The sequence below is a fragment of the Salvelinus fontinalis genome, chromosome 6, assembly GCF_029448725.1.
Source record: "Salvelinus fontinalis isolate EN_2023a chromosome 6, ASM2944872v1, whole genome shotgun sequence".
Taxonomy (NCBI): domain Eukaryota; kingdom Metazoa; phylum Chordata; class Actinopteri; order Salmoniformes; family Salmonidae; genus Salvelinus; species Salvelinus fontinalis.
This window is the reverse complement of record NC_074670.1, coordinates 13,436,190-13,456,626: the sequence shown is the minus strand read 5'-3', so window position 1 is coordinate 13,456,626 and position 20,437 is coordinate 13,436,190. Positions and strand designations below refer to the sequence as shown.

The 20,437-nt window shown below is 45.2% G+C and overlaps 1 protein-coding gene across 2 annotated transcripts in view; it reads right to left on the bottom strand.

The window, feature by feature from the left end:
* LOC129857097 (ephrin-A4-like) overlaps window positions 1–20,120 on the bottom strand; it is a 102,146-nt gene extending 82,026 nt beyond the window's left edge. For both annotated transcript variants that reach the window (XM_055925027.1, XM_055925028.1), the window contains exon 1: window positions 19,466–20,120. In XM_055925027.1, coding sequence (XP_055781002.1) covers window positions 19,466–19,587 — 122 coding nt within the window. In that variant the 5' untranslated portion in view covers window positions 19,588–20,120. The remainder of the gene's footprint in view (window positions 1–19,465) is intronic.
* Window positions 20,121–20,437: the final 317 nt, after the last annotated feature.

Sequence of the window (20,437 nt, the reverse complement as noted above, 5' to 3'; positions counted from 1 at the left end):
CACTCTACAGAGTAACACACCCTACCTCTCCACTGAACTACACTCTACAGAGTAACACACCCTACCTCTCCACTGAACTACACTCTACAGAGTAACACACCCTACCTCTCCACTGAACTACACTCTACAGTACAGAGTAACACACCCTACCTCTCCACTGAACTACACTCTACAGAGTAACACACCCTACCTCTCCACTGAACTACACTCTACAGAGTAACACACCCTACCTCTCCACTGAACTACACTCTACTGTACAGAGTAACAGTAGTACACCCTACCTCTCCACTGAACTACACTCTACTGTACAGAGTAACAGTAGTACACCCTACCTCTCCACTGAACTACACTCTACTGTACAGAGTAATACACCCTACCTCTCCACTGAACTACACTCTACTGTACAGAGTAACAGTAGTACACCCTACCTCTCCACTGAACTACACTCTACTGTACAGAGTAACAGTAGTACACCCTACCTCTCCACTGAACTACACTCTACTGTACAGAGTAATACACCCTACCTCTCCACTGAACTACACTCTACTGTACAGAGTAACAGTAGTACACCCACCTCTCCACTGAACTACACTACTGTACAGAGTAACACACCCTACCTCTCCACTGAACTACACTACTGTACAGAGTAACACACCCTACCTCTCCACTGAACTACACACTACTGTACAGAGTAATACACCCTACCTCTCCACTGAACTACACTACTGTACAGAGTAACACACCCTACCTCTCCACTGAACTACACTACTGTACAGAGTAACACACCCTACCTCTCCACTGAACTACACTCTACTGTACAGAGTAACACACCCTACCTCTCCACTGAACTACACTACTGTACAGAGTAACACACCCTACCACTCCACTGAACTACACACTACTGTACAGAGTAACACACCCTACCTCTCCACTGAACTACACTCTACTGTACAGAGTAACACACCCTACCTCTCCACTGAACTACACTACTGTACAGAGTAACACACCCTACCTCTCCACTGAACTACACTCTACAGAGTAACACACCCTACCTCTCCACTGAACTACACTACTGTACAGAGTAACACACCCTACCTCTCCACTGAACTACACTCTACAGAGTAACACACCCTACCACTCCACTGAACTACACTCTACAGTACAGAGTAACACACCCTACCTCTCCACTGAACTACACTCTACTGTACAGAGTAACACACCCTACCTCTCCACTGAACTACACTCTAGAGTAACACACCCTACCTCTCCACTGAACAGAGTAACACACCCTACCTCTCCACTGAACTACACTCTACAGAGTAACACACCCTACCTCTCCACTGAACTACACTCTACAGAGTAACACACCCTACCTCTCCACTGAACTACACTCCACTGTACAGAGTAACACACCCTACCTCTCCACTGAACTACACTCTACTGTACAGAGTAACACACCCTACCTCTCCACTGAACTACACTCTACTGTACAGAGTAACACACCCTACCTCTCCACTGAACTACACTCTACTGTACAGAGTAACACACCCTACCTCTCCACTGAACTACACTCTACTGTACAGAGTAACACACCCTACCTCTCCACTGAACTACACTACTGTACAGAGTAACACACCCTACCTCTCCACTGAACTACACTCTACAGAGTAACACACCCTACCTCTCCACTGAACTACACTCTACAGAGTAACACACCCTACCTCTCCACTGAACTACACTCTACAGAGTAACACACCCTATCTCTCCACTGAACTACACTCTACAGAGTAACACACCCTATCTCTCCACTGAACTACACTCTACAGAGTAACACCCCCTACCTCTCCACTGAACTACACTCTACAGAGTAACACCCCCTACCTCTCCACTGAACTACACTCTACAGAGTAACACACCCTACCTCTCCACTGAACTACACTCTACAGAGTAACACACCCTACCTCTCCACTGAACTACACTCTACAGAGTAACACACCCTACCTCTCCACTGAACTACACTCTACAGAGTAACACACCCTACCTCTCCACTGAACTACACTCTACAGTACAGAGTAACACACCCTACCTCTCCACTGAACTACACTCTACAGAGTAACACACCCTACCTCTCCACTGAACTACACTCTACTGTACAGAGTAACAGTAGTACACCCTACCTCTCCACTGAACTACACTCTACTGTACAGAGTAACAGTAGTACACCCTACCTCTCCACTGAACTACACTCTACTGTACAGAGTAATACACCCTACCTCTCCACTGAACTACACTCTACTGTACAGAGTAACAGTAGTACACCCACCTCTCCACTGAACTACACTACTGTACAGAGTAACACACCCTACCTCTCCACTGAACTACACTACTGTACAGAGTAACACACCCTACCTCTCCACTGAACTACACACTACTGTACAGAGTAATACACCCTACCTCTCCACTGAACTACACTACTGTACAGAGTAACACACCCTACCTCTCCACTGAACTACACTACTGTACAGAGTAACACACCCTACCTCTCCACTGAACTACACTCTACTGTACAGAGTAACACACCCTACCTCTCCACTGAACTACACTACTGTACAGAGTAACACACCCTACCACTCCACTGAACTACACTCTACTGTACAGAGTATCACACCCTACCTCTCCACTGAACTACACTCTACTGTACAGAGTAACAGTAGTACACCCTACCTCTCCACTGAACTACACTCTACTGTACAGAGTAATACACCCTACCTCTCCACTGAAGTACACTCTACTGTACAGAGTATCACACCCTACCTCTCCACTGAACTACACTCTACTGTACAGAGTAACAGTAGTACACCCTACCTCTCCACTGAACTACACTCTACTGTACAGAGTAATACACCCTACCTCTCCACTGAACTACACTCTACTGTACAGAGTAATACACCCTACCTCTCCACTGAACTACACTCTACTGTACAGAGTAACAGTAGTACACCCACCTCTCCACTGAACTACACTACTGTACAGAGTAACACACCCTACCTCTCCACTGAACTACACTACTGTACAGAGTAACACACCCTACCTCTCCACTGAACTACACACTACTGTACAGAGTAATACACCCTACCTCTCCACTGAACTACACTACTGTACAGAGTAACACACCCTACCTCTCCACTGAACTACACTCTACTGTACAGAGTAATACACCCTACCTCTCCACTGAACTACACTACTGTACAGAGTAACACACCCTACCTCTCCACTGAACTACACTCTACTGTACAGAGTAACACACCCTACCTCTCCACTGAACTACACTCTACAGAGTAACACACCCTACCTCTCCACTGAACTACACTACTGTACAGAGTAACACACCCTACCTCTCCACTGAACTACACTCTACAGAGTAACACACCCTACCTCTCCACTGAACTACACTCTACTGTACAGACTAACAGTAGTACACCCTACCTCTCCACTGAACTACACTCTACTGTACAGAGTAACAGTAGTACACCCTACCTCTCCACTGAACTACACTCTACTGTACAGAGTAATACACCCTACCTCTCCACTGAACTACACTCTACTGTACAGAGTAATACACCCTACCTCTCCACTGAACTACACTCTACTGTACAGAGTAACAGTAGTACACCCACCTCTCCACTGAACTACACTACTGTACAGAGTAACACACCCTACCTCTCCACTGAACTACACTACTGTACAGAGTAACACACCCTACCTCTCCACTGAACTACACACTACTGTACAGAGTAATACACCCTACCTCTCCACTGAACTACACTACTGTACAGAGTAACACACCCTACCTCTCCACTGAACTACACTCTACTGTACAGAGTAATACACCCTACCTCTCCACTGAACTACACTACTGTACAGAGTAACACACCCTACCGCTCCACTGAACTACACTACTGTACAGAGTAACACACCCTACCTCTCCACTGAACTACACTCTACTGTACAGAGAAACACACCCTACCTCTCCACTGAACTACACTACTGTACAGAGTAACACACCCTACCACTCCACTGAACTACACTCTACTGTACAGAGTAACACACCCTACCTCTCCACTGAACTACACTCTACTGTACAGAGTAACAGTAGTACACCCTACCTCTCCACTGAACTACACTCTACTGTACAGAGTAATACACCCTACCTCTCCACTGAACTACACTCTACTGTACAGAGTAACACACCCTACCTCTCCACTGAACTACACTCTACTGTACAGAGTAACAGTAGTACACCCACCTCTCCACTGAACTACACTACTGTACAGAGTAACACACCCTACCTCTCCACTGAACTACACACTACTGTACAGAGTAATACACCCTACCTCTCCACTGAACTACACTACTGTACAGAGTAACACACCCTACCTCTCCACTGAACTACACTCTACTGTACAGAGTAATACACCCTACCTCTCCACTGAACTACACTACTGTACAGAGTAACACACCCTACCTCTCCACTGAACTACACTCTACTGTACAGAGTAACACACCCTACCTCTCCACTGAACTACACTACTGTACAGAGTAACACACCCTACCTCTCCACTGAACTACACTACTGTACAGAGTAACACACCCTACCTCTCCACTGAACTACACTCTACAGAGTAACACACCCTACCTCTCCACTGAACTACACTCTACAGAGTAACACACCCTACCACTCCACTGAACTACACTCTACAGAGTAACACACCCTACCTCTCCACTGAACTACACTCTACAGAGTAACACACCCTACCTCTCCACTGAACTACACTCTACAGAGTAACACACTCTACCTCTCCACTGAACTACACTCTACAGAGTAACACACCCTACCTCTCCACTGAACTACACTCTACTGTACAGAGTAACACACCCTACCTATCCACTGAACTACACTCTACAGAGTAACACACCCTACCTCTCCACTGAACAGAGTAACACACCCTACCTCTCCACTGAACTACACTCTACAGAGTAACACACCCTACCTCTCCACTGAACTACACTCTACAGAATAACACACCCTACCTCTCCACTGAACTACACTCTACTGTACAGAGTAACAGTAGTACACCCTACCTCTCCACTGAACTACACTCTACTGTACAGAGTAACACACCCTGCCTCTCCACTGAACTACACTCTACTGTACAGAGTAATACACCCTACCTCTCCACTGAACTACACTCTACTGTACAGAGTAATACACCCTACCTCTCCACTGAACTACACTCTACTGTACAGAGTAACACACCCTACCTCTCCACTGAACTACACTCTACAGAGTAACACACCCTACCTCTCCACTGAACTACACTCTACAGAGTAACACACCCTACCTCTCCACTGAACTACACTCTACAGAGTAACACACTCTACCTCTCCACTGAACTACACTCTACAGAGTAACACACCCTACCTCTCCACTGAACTACACTCTACTGTACAGAGTAACACACCCTACCTCTCCACTGAACTACACTCTACTGTACAGAGTAACACACCCTACCTCTCCACTGAACTACACTCTACTGTACAGAGTAACACACCCTACCTCTCCACTGAACTACACTCTACTGTACAGAGTAACACACCCTACCTCTCCACTGAACTACACTCTACTGTACAAGAGTAACAGTAGTACACCCTACCTCTCCACTGAACTACACTCTACTGTACAGAGTAACAGTAGTACACCCTACCTCTCCACTGAACTACACTCTACTGTACAGAGTAATACACCCTACCTCTCCACTGAACTACACTCTACTGTACAGAGTAATACACCCTACCTCTCCACTGAACTACACTCTACTGTACAGAGTAACAGTAGTACACCCACCTCTCCACTGAACTACACTACTGTACAGAGTAACACACCCTACCTCTCCACTGAACTACACTACTGTACAGAGTAACACACCCTACCTCTCCACTGAACTACACACTACTGTACAGAGTAATACACCCTACCTCTCCACTGAACTACACTACTGTACAGAGTAACACACCCTACCTCTCCACTGAACTACACTACTGTACAGAGTAACACACCCTACCTCTCCACTGAACTACACTCTACTGTACAGAGTAACACACCCTACCTCTCCACTGAACTACACTACTGTACAGAGTAACACACCCTACCACTCCACTGAACTACACTCTACTGTACAGAGTAACACACCCTACCTCTCCACTGAACTACACTCTACTGTACAGAGTAACAGTAGTACACCCTACCTCTCCACTGAACTACACTCTACTGTACAGAGTAATACACCCTACCTCTCCACTGAACTACACTCTACTGTACAGAGTAATACACCCTACCTCTCCACTAAACTACACTCACCTGTACAGAGTAACAGTAGTACACCCACCTCTCCACTGAACTACACTACTGTACAGAGTAACACACCCTACCTCTCCACTGAACTACACACTACTGTACAGAGTAATACACCCTACCTCTCCACTGAACTACACTACTGTACAGAGTAACACACCCTACCTCTCCACTGAACTACACTCTACTCTACAGAGTAACACACCCTACCTCTCCACTGAACTACACTCTACAGAGTAACACACCCTACCACTCCACTGAACTACACTCTACAGAGTAACACACCCTACCTCTCCACTGAACTACACTCTACAGAGTAACACACCCTACCTCTCCACTGAACTACACTCTACAGAGTAACACACCCTACCTCTCCACTGAACTACACTCTACAGAGTAACACACCCTACCTCTCCACTGAACTACACTCTACAGAGTAATACACCCTACCTCTCCACTGAACTACACTCTACTGTACAGAGTAACAGTAGTACACCCTACCTCTCCACTGAACTACACTCTACTGTACAGAGTAACACACCCTACCTCTCCACTGAACTACACTCTACTGTACAGAGTAACACACCCTGCCTCTCCACTGAACTACACTCTACTGTACAGAGTAACACACCCTACCTCTCCACTGAACTACACTCTACTGTACAGAGTAATACACCCTACCTCTCCACTGAACTACACTACTGTACAGAGTAACACACCCTACCTCTCCACTGAACTACACTCTACAGAGTAACACACCCTACCTCTCCACTGAACTACACTCTACAGAGTAACACACCCTACCTCTCCACTGAACTACACTCTACAGAGTAACACACCCTACCTCTCCACTGAACTACACTCTACAGAGTAACACACCCTACCTCTCCACTGAACTACACTCTACAGAGTAACACACCCTACCTCTCCACTGAACTACACTCTACAGAGTAACACACCCTACCTCTCCACTGAACTACACTCTACAGAGTAACACACCCTACCTCTCCACTGAACTACACTCTACAGAGTAACACACCCTACCTCTCCACTGAACTACACTCTACAGAGTAACACACCCTACCTCTCCACTGAACTACACTCTACAGAGTAACACACCCTACCTCTCCACTGAACTACACTCTACAGAGTAACACACCCTACCTCTCCACTGAACTACACTCTACAGAGTAACACACCCTACCTCTCCACTGAACTACACTCTACAGAGTAACACACCCTACCTCTCCACTGAACTACACTCTACAGAGTAACACACCCTACCTCTCCACTGAACTACACTCTACAGAGTAACACACCCTACCTCTCCACTGAACTACACTCTACAGAGTAACACACCCTACCTCTCCACTGAACTACACTCTACAGAGTAACACACCCTACCTCTCCACTGAACTACACTCTACTGTACAGAGTAACACACCCTACCTCTCCACTGAACTACACTCTACTGTACAGAGTAACACACCCTACCTCTCCACTGAACTACACTCTACTGTACAGAGTAACACACCCTACCTCTCCACTGAACTACACTCTACTGTACAGAGTAACACACCCTACCTCTCCACTGAACTACACTCTACTGTACAGAGTAACACACCCTACCTCTCCACTGAACTACACTCTACTGTACAGAGTAACACACCCTACCTCTCCACTGAACTACACTACTGTACAGAGTAACACACCCTACCTCTCCACTGAACTACACTCTACTGTACAGAGTAACACACCCTACCTCTCCACTGAACTACACTCTACTGTACAGAGTAACACACCCTACCTCTCCACTGAACTACACTCTACTGTACAGAGTAACACACCCTACCTCTCCACTGAACTACACTCTACTGTACAGAGTAACACACCCTACCTCTCCACTGAACTACACTCTACTGTACAGAGTAACACACCCTACCTCTCCACTGAACTACACTCTACTGTACAGAGTAACACACCCTACCTCTCCACTGAACTACACTCTACTGTACAGAGTAACACACCCTACCTCTCCACTGAACTACACTCTACTGTACAGAGTAACACACCCTACCTCTCCACTGAACTACACTCTACTGTACAGAGTAACACACCCTACCTCTCCACTGAACTACACTCTACAGAGTAACACACCCTACCTCTCCACTGAACTACACTCTACTGTACAGAGTAACAGTAGTACACCCTACCTCTCCACTGAACTACACTCTACTGTACAGAGTAACACACCCTGCCTCTCCACTGAACTACACTCTACTGTACAGAGTAACACACCCTGCCTCTCCACTGAACTACACTCTACTGTACAGAGTAATACACCCTACCTCTCCACTGAACTACACTCTACAGAGTAACACACCCTACCTCTCCACTGAACTACACTACTGTACAGAGTAACACACCCTACCTCTCCACTGAACTACACTCTACTGTACAGAGTAACACACCCTACCTCTCCACTGAACTACACTCTACAGAGTAACACACCCTACCTCTCCACTGAACTACACTCTACTGTACAGAGTAACAGTAGTACACCCTACCTCTCCACTGAACTACACTCTACTGTACAGAGTAACACACCCTGCCTCTCCACTGAACTACACTCTACTGTACAGAGTAACACACCCTGCCTCTCCACTGAACTACACTCTACTGTACAGAGTAATACACCCTACCTCTCCACTGAACTACACTCTACTGTACAGAGTAACACACCCTACCTCTCCACTGAACTACACTACTGTACAGAGTAACACACCCTACCTCTCCACTGAACTACACTCTACTGTACAGAGTAACACACCCTACCTCTCCACTGAACTACACTCTACTGTACAGAGTAACACACCCTACCTCTCCACTGAACTACACTACTGTACAGAGTAACACACCCTACCTCTCCACTGAACTACACTCTACTGTACAGAGTAACACACCCTACCTCTCCACTGAACTACACTCTACAGAGTAACACACCCTACCTCTCCACTGAACTACACTCTACTGTACAGAGTAACACACCCTACCTCTCCACTGAACTACACTCTACAGAGTAACACACCCTACCTCTCCACTGAACTACACAGTGTAATACACCCTACCTCTCCACTGAACTACACTCTACTGTACAGAGTAACACACCCTTCCTCTCCACTGACCTACACTCTACTGTACAGAGTAACAGTAGTACACCCTACCTCTGTACTGAAGAGGTAGGCTGGGACAAGTCTAGTACCTGGATAGATAAAACCTACAATCTAGAAGCAGACAGACAAGTAGTCAGCCCAATAAAGATCACAGGCAATTCACTTTCATATGTTTTCCAGCTCCAATGTCACAGTTGGTTTGAATGTATTTGTCCATTGCAGGTTGATGGAGACAATATGGTTTGAGATGGAGTGATACTATAGACCTGCATATGGATGGCTGTTCTATAGCCGTCAGTGAGCCTGGTTTATGACGTGGGAGGGGTTTTCAACATTACTTACATGAAACATGAATGTGAAAGCAACATCAGCGTACTCATGCAGTGTGTGTTACCCAAATACACCGATAAACTGCAATACATGATAGGAAGATTACTGTGGAATTCACATGACATCTTGGAAAAAGTCAGAACACCAAAACATTTAATAAAACTTTGCAAGCAAACAGTACAGAAATATGTTCCTCTTTTGAAATAAATCCTATAGACTACTCCAACGCACCTGCATGTCAGTGGACTTGTATTAGAGAAGCATATAGAAGGTTAATATGTCAATCATACTGACACACGTGAGGATTTGTCCAAACAAAGTGTAATCTGGTCAGAGCAAAAAAACATTTACGCATATCAGTTAACACTGACAAAACCATCTCTGTAGTCATAACAACCATCACCATTGGCGATCATATGAGCTATGCCAACTTGCTCATGAGAGGAACATGTCAATTCCACAACTTCCATGAACCTGACGACAATGCAAACCCAACAACTGGGGACTGAACACACTAACAGCTGTCATGTCAAACACAGGATGTGTGTCAAATGCCTTGTAGGCTCCTGTACCGTTCTATAATCTAGGCTCCTGTACCGTTCTATAATCTAGGCTCCTGTACCGTTCTATAATCTAGGCTCCTGTACCGTTCTATAATCTAGGCTCCTGTACCGTTCTATAATCTAGGCTCCTGTACCGTTCTATAATCTAGGCTCCTGTACCGTTCTATAATCTAGGCTCCTGTACCGTTCTATAATCTAGGCTCCTGTACCGTTCTATAATCTAGGCTCCTGTACTGTTCTATAATCTAGGTCCCTCTGCTTCTCCCTGTACCTCATCCTCCTCAGTCAATACTTATTCAATTTTTCTATAGCAGGGAATTCCCTGGCTGCCTCTTGGCAAGGCTTCTGTGTGTGTGTGTGTGTGTGTGTGTGTGTGTGTGTGTGTGTGTGTGTGTGTGTGATGAAGCAGAACACACAGTGGTAAAGCAGAGGGAGTTGAGACAGTGTTAACCATTTAAGTCATTTCTATATCTTTCATCTGAGACAAACAGAATCTATTGAAAACTCCCAACATTCATATCCATTACATGCAGGACCATTTGATGATCGAATGAATAACTCTGTTATATACGGTTCTACAAACCATTGCATTTGTTGTTATTGTTGATGTTTAATGCATACAAGATGATTCCCACACTCTGCTGCTTGTCTGCGTCATCCCGAGCCTCCTTGTCACATGGCAGCCATTTTGTGCCGAACAGAAGCCGCTTGCGTGTCCATGCCGACAGACCCGCTATCCAAACTTCATCTGTCCCTGGACAATAGCCGTTTCAGGACACGAAGACATTCACTCTACAGTCAATATTAGACGCAGTAAATAAAATCAATAATGATTATCCACAGAGAGAGAAATGGCGAGATATGGAAAGAGGTCTGGGGCCGGTTTGGGTCCATATGTAGTCCAGCGATAATGCAAGGAGTCAGTGATTATATCTAGCATTTAAATTGGTATCGATAATTCCTAAATACCTTAACCAGAGGTATTCTAGCTGCTCTGTAAATGCACTCAGCACCATGACTATCTGAGAGGCTGATACAGAGTGCAAGGCCTCTCTCTCACCCTCTCCACCGAAAATAACTCATTTACAACAGTGTGTGTGTGTTTATCCACCTCAATTGCTTGCTGCAGGATTATATTTTCTGTTTGGCAGCTCGTTTACATAAGATTTCATTCAGAGGGGTAATACAGCAGTCTCTAGCCGGCTGGCGCCTCGCAATACTGTGGATTACACACACACACCTCGACGGTGCTCCAATTCAATCATTCACATTTCAATGGATTTGTTAGAATGATTTACAAATTGAGGCCAGGTAGGGTAATGTTTACAGAAAGATAGACATTGCAGTCACAGTACAATACAAGTCTCTAGTCGACACCCTCCCTCCAAAAACACATTTTCCTCTGACACTTTGAAACAAAACAACGACCCATTTAATTTATACTCTGTCATAGAACAGTTAGGCCTTTCATTATCACTGTCTGAGACCTGGGTTGGTCCTCCCAGTTAGGCCTTTCATTATCACTGTCTGAGACCTGGGTTGGTCCTCCCAGTTAGGCCTTTCATTATCACTGTCTGAGACCTGGGTTGGTCCTCCCAGTTAGGCCTTTCATTATCACTGTCTGAGACCTGGGTTGGTCCTCCCAGTTAGGCCTTTCATTATCACTGTCTGAGACCTGGGTTGGTCCTCCCAGTTAGGCCTTTCATTATCACTGTCTGAGACCTGGGTTGGTCCTCCCAGTTAGGCCTTTCATTATCACTGTCTGAGACCTGGGTTGGTCCTCCCAGTTAGGCCTTTCATTATCACTTCTCAGTAGGAGGAAGTTCACATGCAGGGAGAAAGGTCCTTGCTTGTTGAAAAACAATCCATTTTGTCTGCCATGTGCTACAGTATCTCGCTACTTTATTGGAAAAGGAAAACCTAGAAAATAACCCTTTATGAAATGTCTCTGTTTTAGGAGAGCATGTCCTGTTTTGAAAGCTTCAAGTAGAGACTTCCTGTGACTGAGTGTTGGTCTTTCCAGTAACGGGTCGTATCTCAGCCCTGTTCTGGTGACGGAAACACACACTTCCCCTGAACACACGCACGCACACACACACACACTTCCCCTGAACACACGCACACACACACACACTTCCCCTGAACACACGCACGCACACACTTCCCCTGAACACACGCATGCACACACACTCCCCCTGAACACACGCACGCACACACACTCCCCCTGAACACATGCACGCACACACACTCCCCCTGAACACACGCACGCACACTCCCCCTGAACACACGCACGCACGCACACTCCCCCTGAACACACGCACGCACACACACTCCCCCTGAACACATGCACGCACACACACTCCCCCTGAACACATGCACGCACACACACTCCCCCTGAACACATGCACGCACACACACTCCCCCTGAACACATGCACGCACACACACGTGCTCCAAGAAACAAGTTCACAGACTAGGACACACACCCTGACAGAGTCATTGTTCTACTGAAATGAACTTTAGTGCAGCACAATGGGCAGAAACATTGATTCAGCCTGCGACAAATCACTGGACTTACTGCAACACATTGTTTAGTACACAACTACACCGTCAGACTGCCTCCTGGTACACACACACAACATAAAGCACAATGTTTACTACGTCAGGCAAGACAACACATGAGCATCATCAACACAGATAGGAGAGGGAGAGAGAGATGAAGGGATGGTGTTAGCAGGACAGGGAATAGAGTGGTAATTACCACACTTTAGTCTTGTTGATTATAGTTCACAGCTTCTTCATGTTAATCATTTACCAGGGGAGGACTGAGATTAACACTGAGCTAGGCACACAGCGGAGAGACACACACAGGAATATGAGAGAGAGAAACAAGTCTACTGGTGCAATCACAACTCCCCTGATTAGGCCCAATTACACAGACACTGTCAGCTTTCCATTCAGTGTCTACAGTGCAGTACATGAACCCAGGTACATGATGAATATACACAGACACTGTCAGCTTTCCATTCAGTGTCTACAGTGCAGTACATGAACCCAGGTACATGATGAATATACACAGACACTGTCAGCTTTCCATTCAGTGTCTACAGTGCAGTACATGAACCCAGGTACATGATGAATATACACAGAGGAGCTGTAAAATAACAAAAGGCTTTTTCATTAAAGAAACAAACATAAATACTAATCTCTACCTTCTACTGCAGAGAGAGACTGGTGGACTGAGCCGGACTGGTATTCCTTACATATACAGTAAGTGTCCAAACTTGTTGAGGGAAAATAATCCTGCAACAGGAAATGTGAATTATAATTAAATGGACATCTTCATAGGGGTTGATACATTTTTCATAAGGGAATGGAAAATCAAGCCTGAAATTTCAAACCACAAATACACTACTAGTTTTAAAATGGCAGCTGTCACCCCTCTCTGGAGGACAGAGGGGTGTGTAAAGGAGCAGGACTGAAGGGTGTTAGTGTGTGTAGAGGAGGAGATGGTGAGCCAACCGAGAACAAGGGATAAAGGAGCAGACCAACCAAACAGAGACAGCGATATGGAGAATGAAAACCAAAATGTCAGAACCAAGCATGTGGCAGAACGAGTAGAGGCCAGGCCTATGTACAGACATGCATGGTCACATACGTGGTAAACTAGTTTGGAGCCACAGATTCTTCAAGGTAAACCAAACCCCATGAGTGGAGTCTAAATCCACAGCAGAGAACTATCCCCAGCCTGCTACACACTGGGAGGAACGCTGCACACTCACCACTAAATTAACTTTGGTTTATAACTGGTGTTTTATTTCACCTTTATTTACCCCAGGAAGTACCACAGAGATAAAGAATGTGGAGCCCTGGTCAATGATACAGCTCCTGTAGAAAACAATCATTCAGGATATAAAACGACAACAAAACAAATCTACATTTCTACCTCTCCTACTGTAAATCTCTGATTTAGACTAGAGCCAGATACATTTCAATAACTTTAATCACTTTTTTAATAACGTTCAATTACTAAGCAATTACTCTTATTGTATATAAATGTGTGTAATGCTTAAAATGATACATGTTTATAATTGTTAATAAATGTCAAAATAGTAATTTATTAATAAGACATATGTATATTAGTTTACTAATACATATTAATGAACGTTTTATAAAGTGCTAGCGAAGAGTCTGCTAGCTAATTGTGCAGCAGTAATAAATTACAGCAGCCAGGCTATAGTCTTTGTTCCAGCCATTTTAACTAGATGGCTGACTTTATAAACCCCTGTTCACACATCACTGCTTCTACTTCATTAAAACTATAAATCTGGAAAAAGGTGACAGGCCAGGCTCCTAAATCATCTATATTAACAGCAGCCTGCTGTGTGTTGTGACTGTAGGAGCCTGGTGTTAATGTTAAATGTCAGCTGTCGCCCCTCTCGATCCTCCACTAGACCCTCACTGCAGTAGGATGACGCCACTAGACACTGATATCGGGTCAGTTTTGTTGTTCAGCCTTAATGGTTAAGGATCAGGTTTGGGGAGGGTGAGCTGATCCTAGATATGTGATTAAGAGAGCACTGTGGTGTGGTATTTGGCAGAGACAGAGGTAGAGGGAGGCAGTGGTCGCTTGGCCAGGTTTATGGGCCTTGGGACGGCCTATTGCTTCTCAACAGCAGCTCAGGGAAAATGGCTGAACCTAAACTAATCACACAGCCAATATCCTGCTCTGGACAGAGGGAGAGGAGAGGGCAGGGGAGAGGAGGAGAAGAGGGAGGTGCAGGAGAGTGGGCATGAGAGCAACAACACACACACACTGGCCCCTGGGGACCCTGTCCTGGGTGCAGTATCACAGACACACTGATGGGTTTCTGATTGGGTGGTGCAGCAGAAAGTATTTTCCTTGCCACAGAGTGTGACCCTTCCAGCTTCCCCTGAGAGAGAGAGAGGCGCAGCGGTGTTACCCAAGCAATTGTAGGTGGTTCACAATTGCAGGGCCCCGCTCCAAATAGTTATAAAGCTTCCTTCATTCCTTGAGGAATTATATTTAATTGGTGAAAACAGTAGGATGGCAACCATACATTCAGTCATCCAATCACATACATGCAGGTCAGATTTCCTCAGGGAAGGGAGGAAGTATGCATTTCATAACATTTGGAACTGTCATCCACATTACAAATATTTGGGTACTTTGGGATTTTGGCAATGAGGCCTAGGTTTGAGCGCTATCCAGATTTTCATAACGTCATTGCGTCCTTCTCTCATGCAGGGATTTACGCTATTACCGATTTACGCTAGTACACAAAAAAGTCCATTGGGCGGCTATTACCAGAATACTGACAAAATTAGCACAAGTAATAGGTCATTTCCATGGAAGCTGTTAGCTAAATATCTGCAAAGACAGGCAATCAGCTTATAAGGATATACATGTATTGGTAGGTGCTACCAAATGTCACTTTTGTTTAGTTTGGACATTTACAAGCGAATGATGCTCCGTCTCCTCCTTAATTCAGACACTTACTTAGATAACTAGCAAGTTAAACTTAGGGGTTGCGTTTTCTGCGTTTTTCACAACAACAAAAAGATAAAACGCATAAAATAATATCTTGCAGCATTTTATTAACGCAGATCAAAAATGATTCTTATTGTAATTTCTGCTCAGCATCATCTGCACTCCTCCATTGGATGAGAATTCACAAACAGGCCTATCAGCAGACAGCACTCAGACTGAGCTGCTTTTCTCCGGTAGACGGCTTTCCGGTAAAATGACAGATTAACTTCAAGCAAAACATTAGCAAATGTTGCTGGCTACATTTTTTCTATGATAAACATTAGAAATGTCATGGCCAAAAATACCTGACTTTTTCATTGTAAGCTAATTTACTTGTGCTGCTGCCAGCCGAATAGAGTTGCACTCCTGCCAAATGTCTTGCACCAACACATGTTTTGCGAAGGGAAACAATACTTGCACGCCCCTGATCACTCTTTTGAAGCAGAAAAACACTTGACTTTCAATATAAAACACAACGCCTGTCAATAGACAACTGGACTCCTGCTCCCGCTTTCTCCTGTTGTGCCATTTACAAACAAACACCTGACTGGCTCAACTGTTCTGGGGAACTACGGTAAGCTTTATAATGGAAAATAATGAAGAACGGTGAAATGAAGAAAGCGATCTGCTTTATCTCCTAACATATTACACATGTTGACTGCAGGTATTTACTTCAATTAGCTACAAATATTAAAATGTATTGAAAAACGTAAAAGAAAGTGTCAACGGTATTAACAGTGTTGAAAACTATTTCCAAATACCCCAGTATACATGGTATACCGCCCAGGGCTGATGAGGTCCTTTATCTACTTCCCCAGAGTCAGATGAACTCATGGATACCATTTATATATCTCCACATGCAGTTTGAATGAAGTTGATAACTAGCGCAATTGCTAACTAGCGTTAATTTCAGCATTGGAGGTAGTTTCACGAGCCACCCTCCTTAATACTGAACGCAGATACATTATAAATTGTAAAAATTCTGAAGTATCCCTTTCAGGCCAATCAGATGAGTGATTGATGAACACAGCCCTGTATGTTGCTGGGGCCCCTACCTGGCTGGCCGGACAGTCGGTTAGTAAGATATGGGAACCCTGAGGTGGTGCAGCTTCCACAGTCTTCAATTAGCTGCTTGGTAACACCTGGATCCGCAGGTGAACCTCTCTCTGCCTGACTAATGACCCCAATCAACTCATTACACACACACTATACAAAACCACACAGCACGCTCCCATTACCAACTAAACACTTACACATGGCGGTGGTTTGGAGTCAAACACACACCTGTCAGCAGAATACTTCAGTATCTAGGTCCCTGATTGAACGCTTCCTACATATAAATCACTACCACAACATGGCTAGACAAATGAAAGCAAGGGTTTCCACTACAGAACTAACACTAATGCAGTCATGTCAGAACAGTGATTATTACCTCAATGAAGGAACGGAGGGAAGAATACGTATGTAAAGTATTCATTCAAACTAGGTCTATTGCTTTGCCTCTTTAAAAAGAAAAAGCTCTGCACACTTAATTTATTACCAATGTTTCAACAGCCAAGCTGTCCTCACCAGGGTATGATGAAGACTAGCTGTGGGTTATGCATTAGTAAAGGACTGGGTAATGTGGCTGGGTTGGAGAAGCTGTCCTCACCAGGGTATGATGAAGACTAGCTGTGGGTTATGCATTAGTAAAGGACTGGGTAATGTGGCTGGGTTGGAGAAGCTGTCCTCACCAGGGTATGATGAAGACTAGCTGTGGGTTATGCATTAGTAAAGGACTGGGTAATGTGGCTGGGTTGGAGAAGCTGTCCTCACCAGGGTATGATGAAGACTAGCTGTGGATTATGCATTAGTAAAGGACTGGGTAATGTGGCTGGGTTGGAGAAGCTGTCCTCACCAGGGTATGATGAAGACTAGCTGTGGGTTATGCATTAGTAAAGGACTGGGTAATGTGGCTGGGTTAGAGAAGCTGTCCTCACCAGGGTATGATGAAGACTAGCTGTGGGTTATGCATTAGTAAAGGACTGGGTAATGTGGCTGGGTTAGAGAAGCTGTCCTCACCAGGGTATGATGAAGACTAGCTGTGGGTTATGCATTAGTAAAGGACTGGGTAATGTGGCTGGGTTGGAGAAGCTGTCCTCACCAGGGTATGATGAAGACTAGCTGTGGGTTATGCATTAGTAAAGGACTGGGTAATGTGGCTGGGTTAGAGAAGCTGTCCTCACCAGGGTATGATGAAGACTAGCTGTGGGTTATGCATTAGTAAAGGACTGGGTAATGTGGCTGGGTTGGAGAAGCTGTCCTCACCAGGGTATGATGAAGACTAGCTGTGGGTTATGCATTAGTAAAGGACTGGGTAATGTGGCTGGGTTGGAGAAGCTGTCCTCACCAGGGTATGATGAAGACTAGCTGTGGGTTATGCATTAGTAAAGGACTGGGTAATGTGGCTGGGTTGGAGAAGCTGTCCTCACCAGGGTATGATGAAGACTAGCTGTGGGTTATGCATTAGTAAAGGACTGGGTAATGTGGCTGGGTTGGAGAAGCTGTCCTCACCAGGGTATGACGAAGACTAGCTGTGGGTTATGCATTAGTAAAGGACTGGGTAATGTGGCTGGGTTGGAGAAGCTGTCCTCACCAGGGTATGATGAAGACTAGCTGTGGGTTATGCATTAGTAAAGGACTGGGTAATGTGGCTGGGTTGGAGAAGCTGTCCTCACCAGGGTATGATGAAGACTAGCTGTGGGTTATGCATTAGTAAAGGACTGGGTAATGTGGCTGGGTTGGAGAAGCTGTCAGCACAACTTGACTCATGCCTGTTGACCTGCATGGGCGGCCATCACTGTTTAAAAGGTTAGTTCTTGCATAACCTTGCAGGTGAGCATGTTAATACAGGTAAAAGCCGGGTTGGGTGTTTGACATGAATGTAGGAAGGAGAAGTCCTGACTCCTATCACACTGCTCAGTTAGGGCACCACAGGGTTGGAGGTTTGACATGAATGTAGGAAGGAGAAGTCCTGACTCCTGTTATAGTTAGACCTATCACACTGCTCAGTTAGGGCACCACAGGGTTGGAGGTTTGACATGAATGTAGGAAGGAGAAGTCCTGACTCCTGTTATAGTTAGGCCTATCACACTGCTCAGTTAGGGCACCACAGGGTTGGAGGTTGAACGATGCCCAATCTCAATGTGCTACAAGTTCACTCAAAGTGGACTAATATGCATAAACACTATGGTGTTGTCCTGTCTGTGCAGTAGGCTAATGCAAAAGGACGTGGGCTACTCATGCAGAAACGTGAGATAATGGGAAAGGGAAGTTCATGGACTTGTTCCAAATGAGCAATGCATAAACTCTACCAAATGAACAATCCCTAAACTATTCCCCCAGTTTCAGAGCAGCGGGGAGGATTTCCATGGTTGTTCTATAAACACTTTGCTCACCTAGAGTTGGTGGAGTTCCAGTAGACGACGTGTCTCTTGGCCGACGCTGTGCACGCGATGTTGAGCAGGAAAACGGTAGTTCTCCAAACCGTGACAGCTCCCGGACTCCAACCGCACGCCATCACGGTTAGCGGGCGAGGCAGGCGACCCACGGAAAGACAGCACGAGGGGACCGGGGTGGGAGTGTTTGGCTGAAAGAATTAGGTGACAGGTAGACTAGTGGCCTCGGTTAACGCAGAGCAGAATCACCTTTATTAACGCAATACTCCTGTTCAAACGTTCTCAAACTAATTCACAAAAATGCCTTCCTTTCGGGGTACATCCTATGTTGTTGCATGGTGAATAAAGTCAAACGATGGAGAGACCCCTCAAAAGTTGAACAAAGAAAGTCAGATAGTTTGGTAAAGCTGCTGACTGATACTGAAAAGGATAGCCTCCTTTTTTTCTTATGCAGCACAACTTATTTCCTTTTGTAAAAAAAAAAAAAAAATGTTTTTTTAAAGTAGACTAACTTACCGAGTATATGCCTAAAGTTAACTTGCAAGTTGTTGATAATCACCTGCTGAACTATGAGTATGCTAGGTTAAATAGCAGCGTTTTCCGAATTAGAGTTGGAATCAGTTGATAGGTGTCAGTGGGTCCTGTCTGGAGCGGTGCGCTGTGATTTGGGTTGGGAGGAGCACAGGGCGAGAGGGCCGTGGGCGAGGGAGGGACCCAGGAAACTTTAAACCAATCAGTGGAACGCATGGGCGGTGTCAACATTCCATCGTTTTTAGAGGTGTGAGGTGCGCCGACGTGTGAGCTGAGGGTGTGGTGCATCAAATACGTTTCTTCCTCTTCTTCCCTTAAGAGTATGGACAGCAGAAGGCAAAGAAAGTGCAAAATTATGCGGAAGTTTCTTAAAATATAGGTGGTACAAAATTATGGTTGCCAAAATATTTAGGGAAAAAAATGACAAAACAAAGAACTATA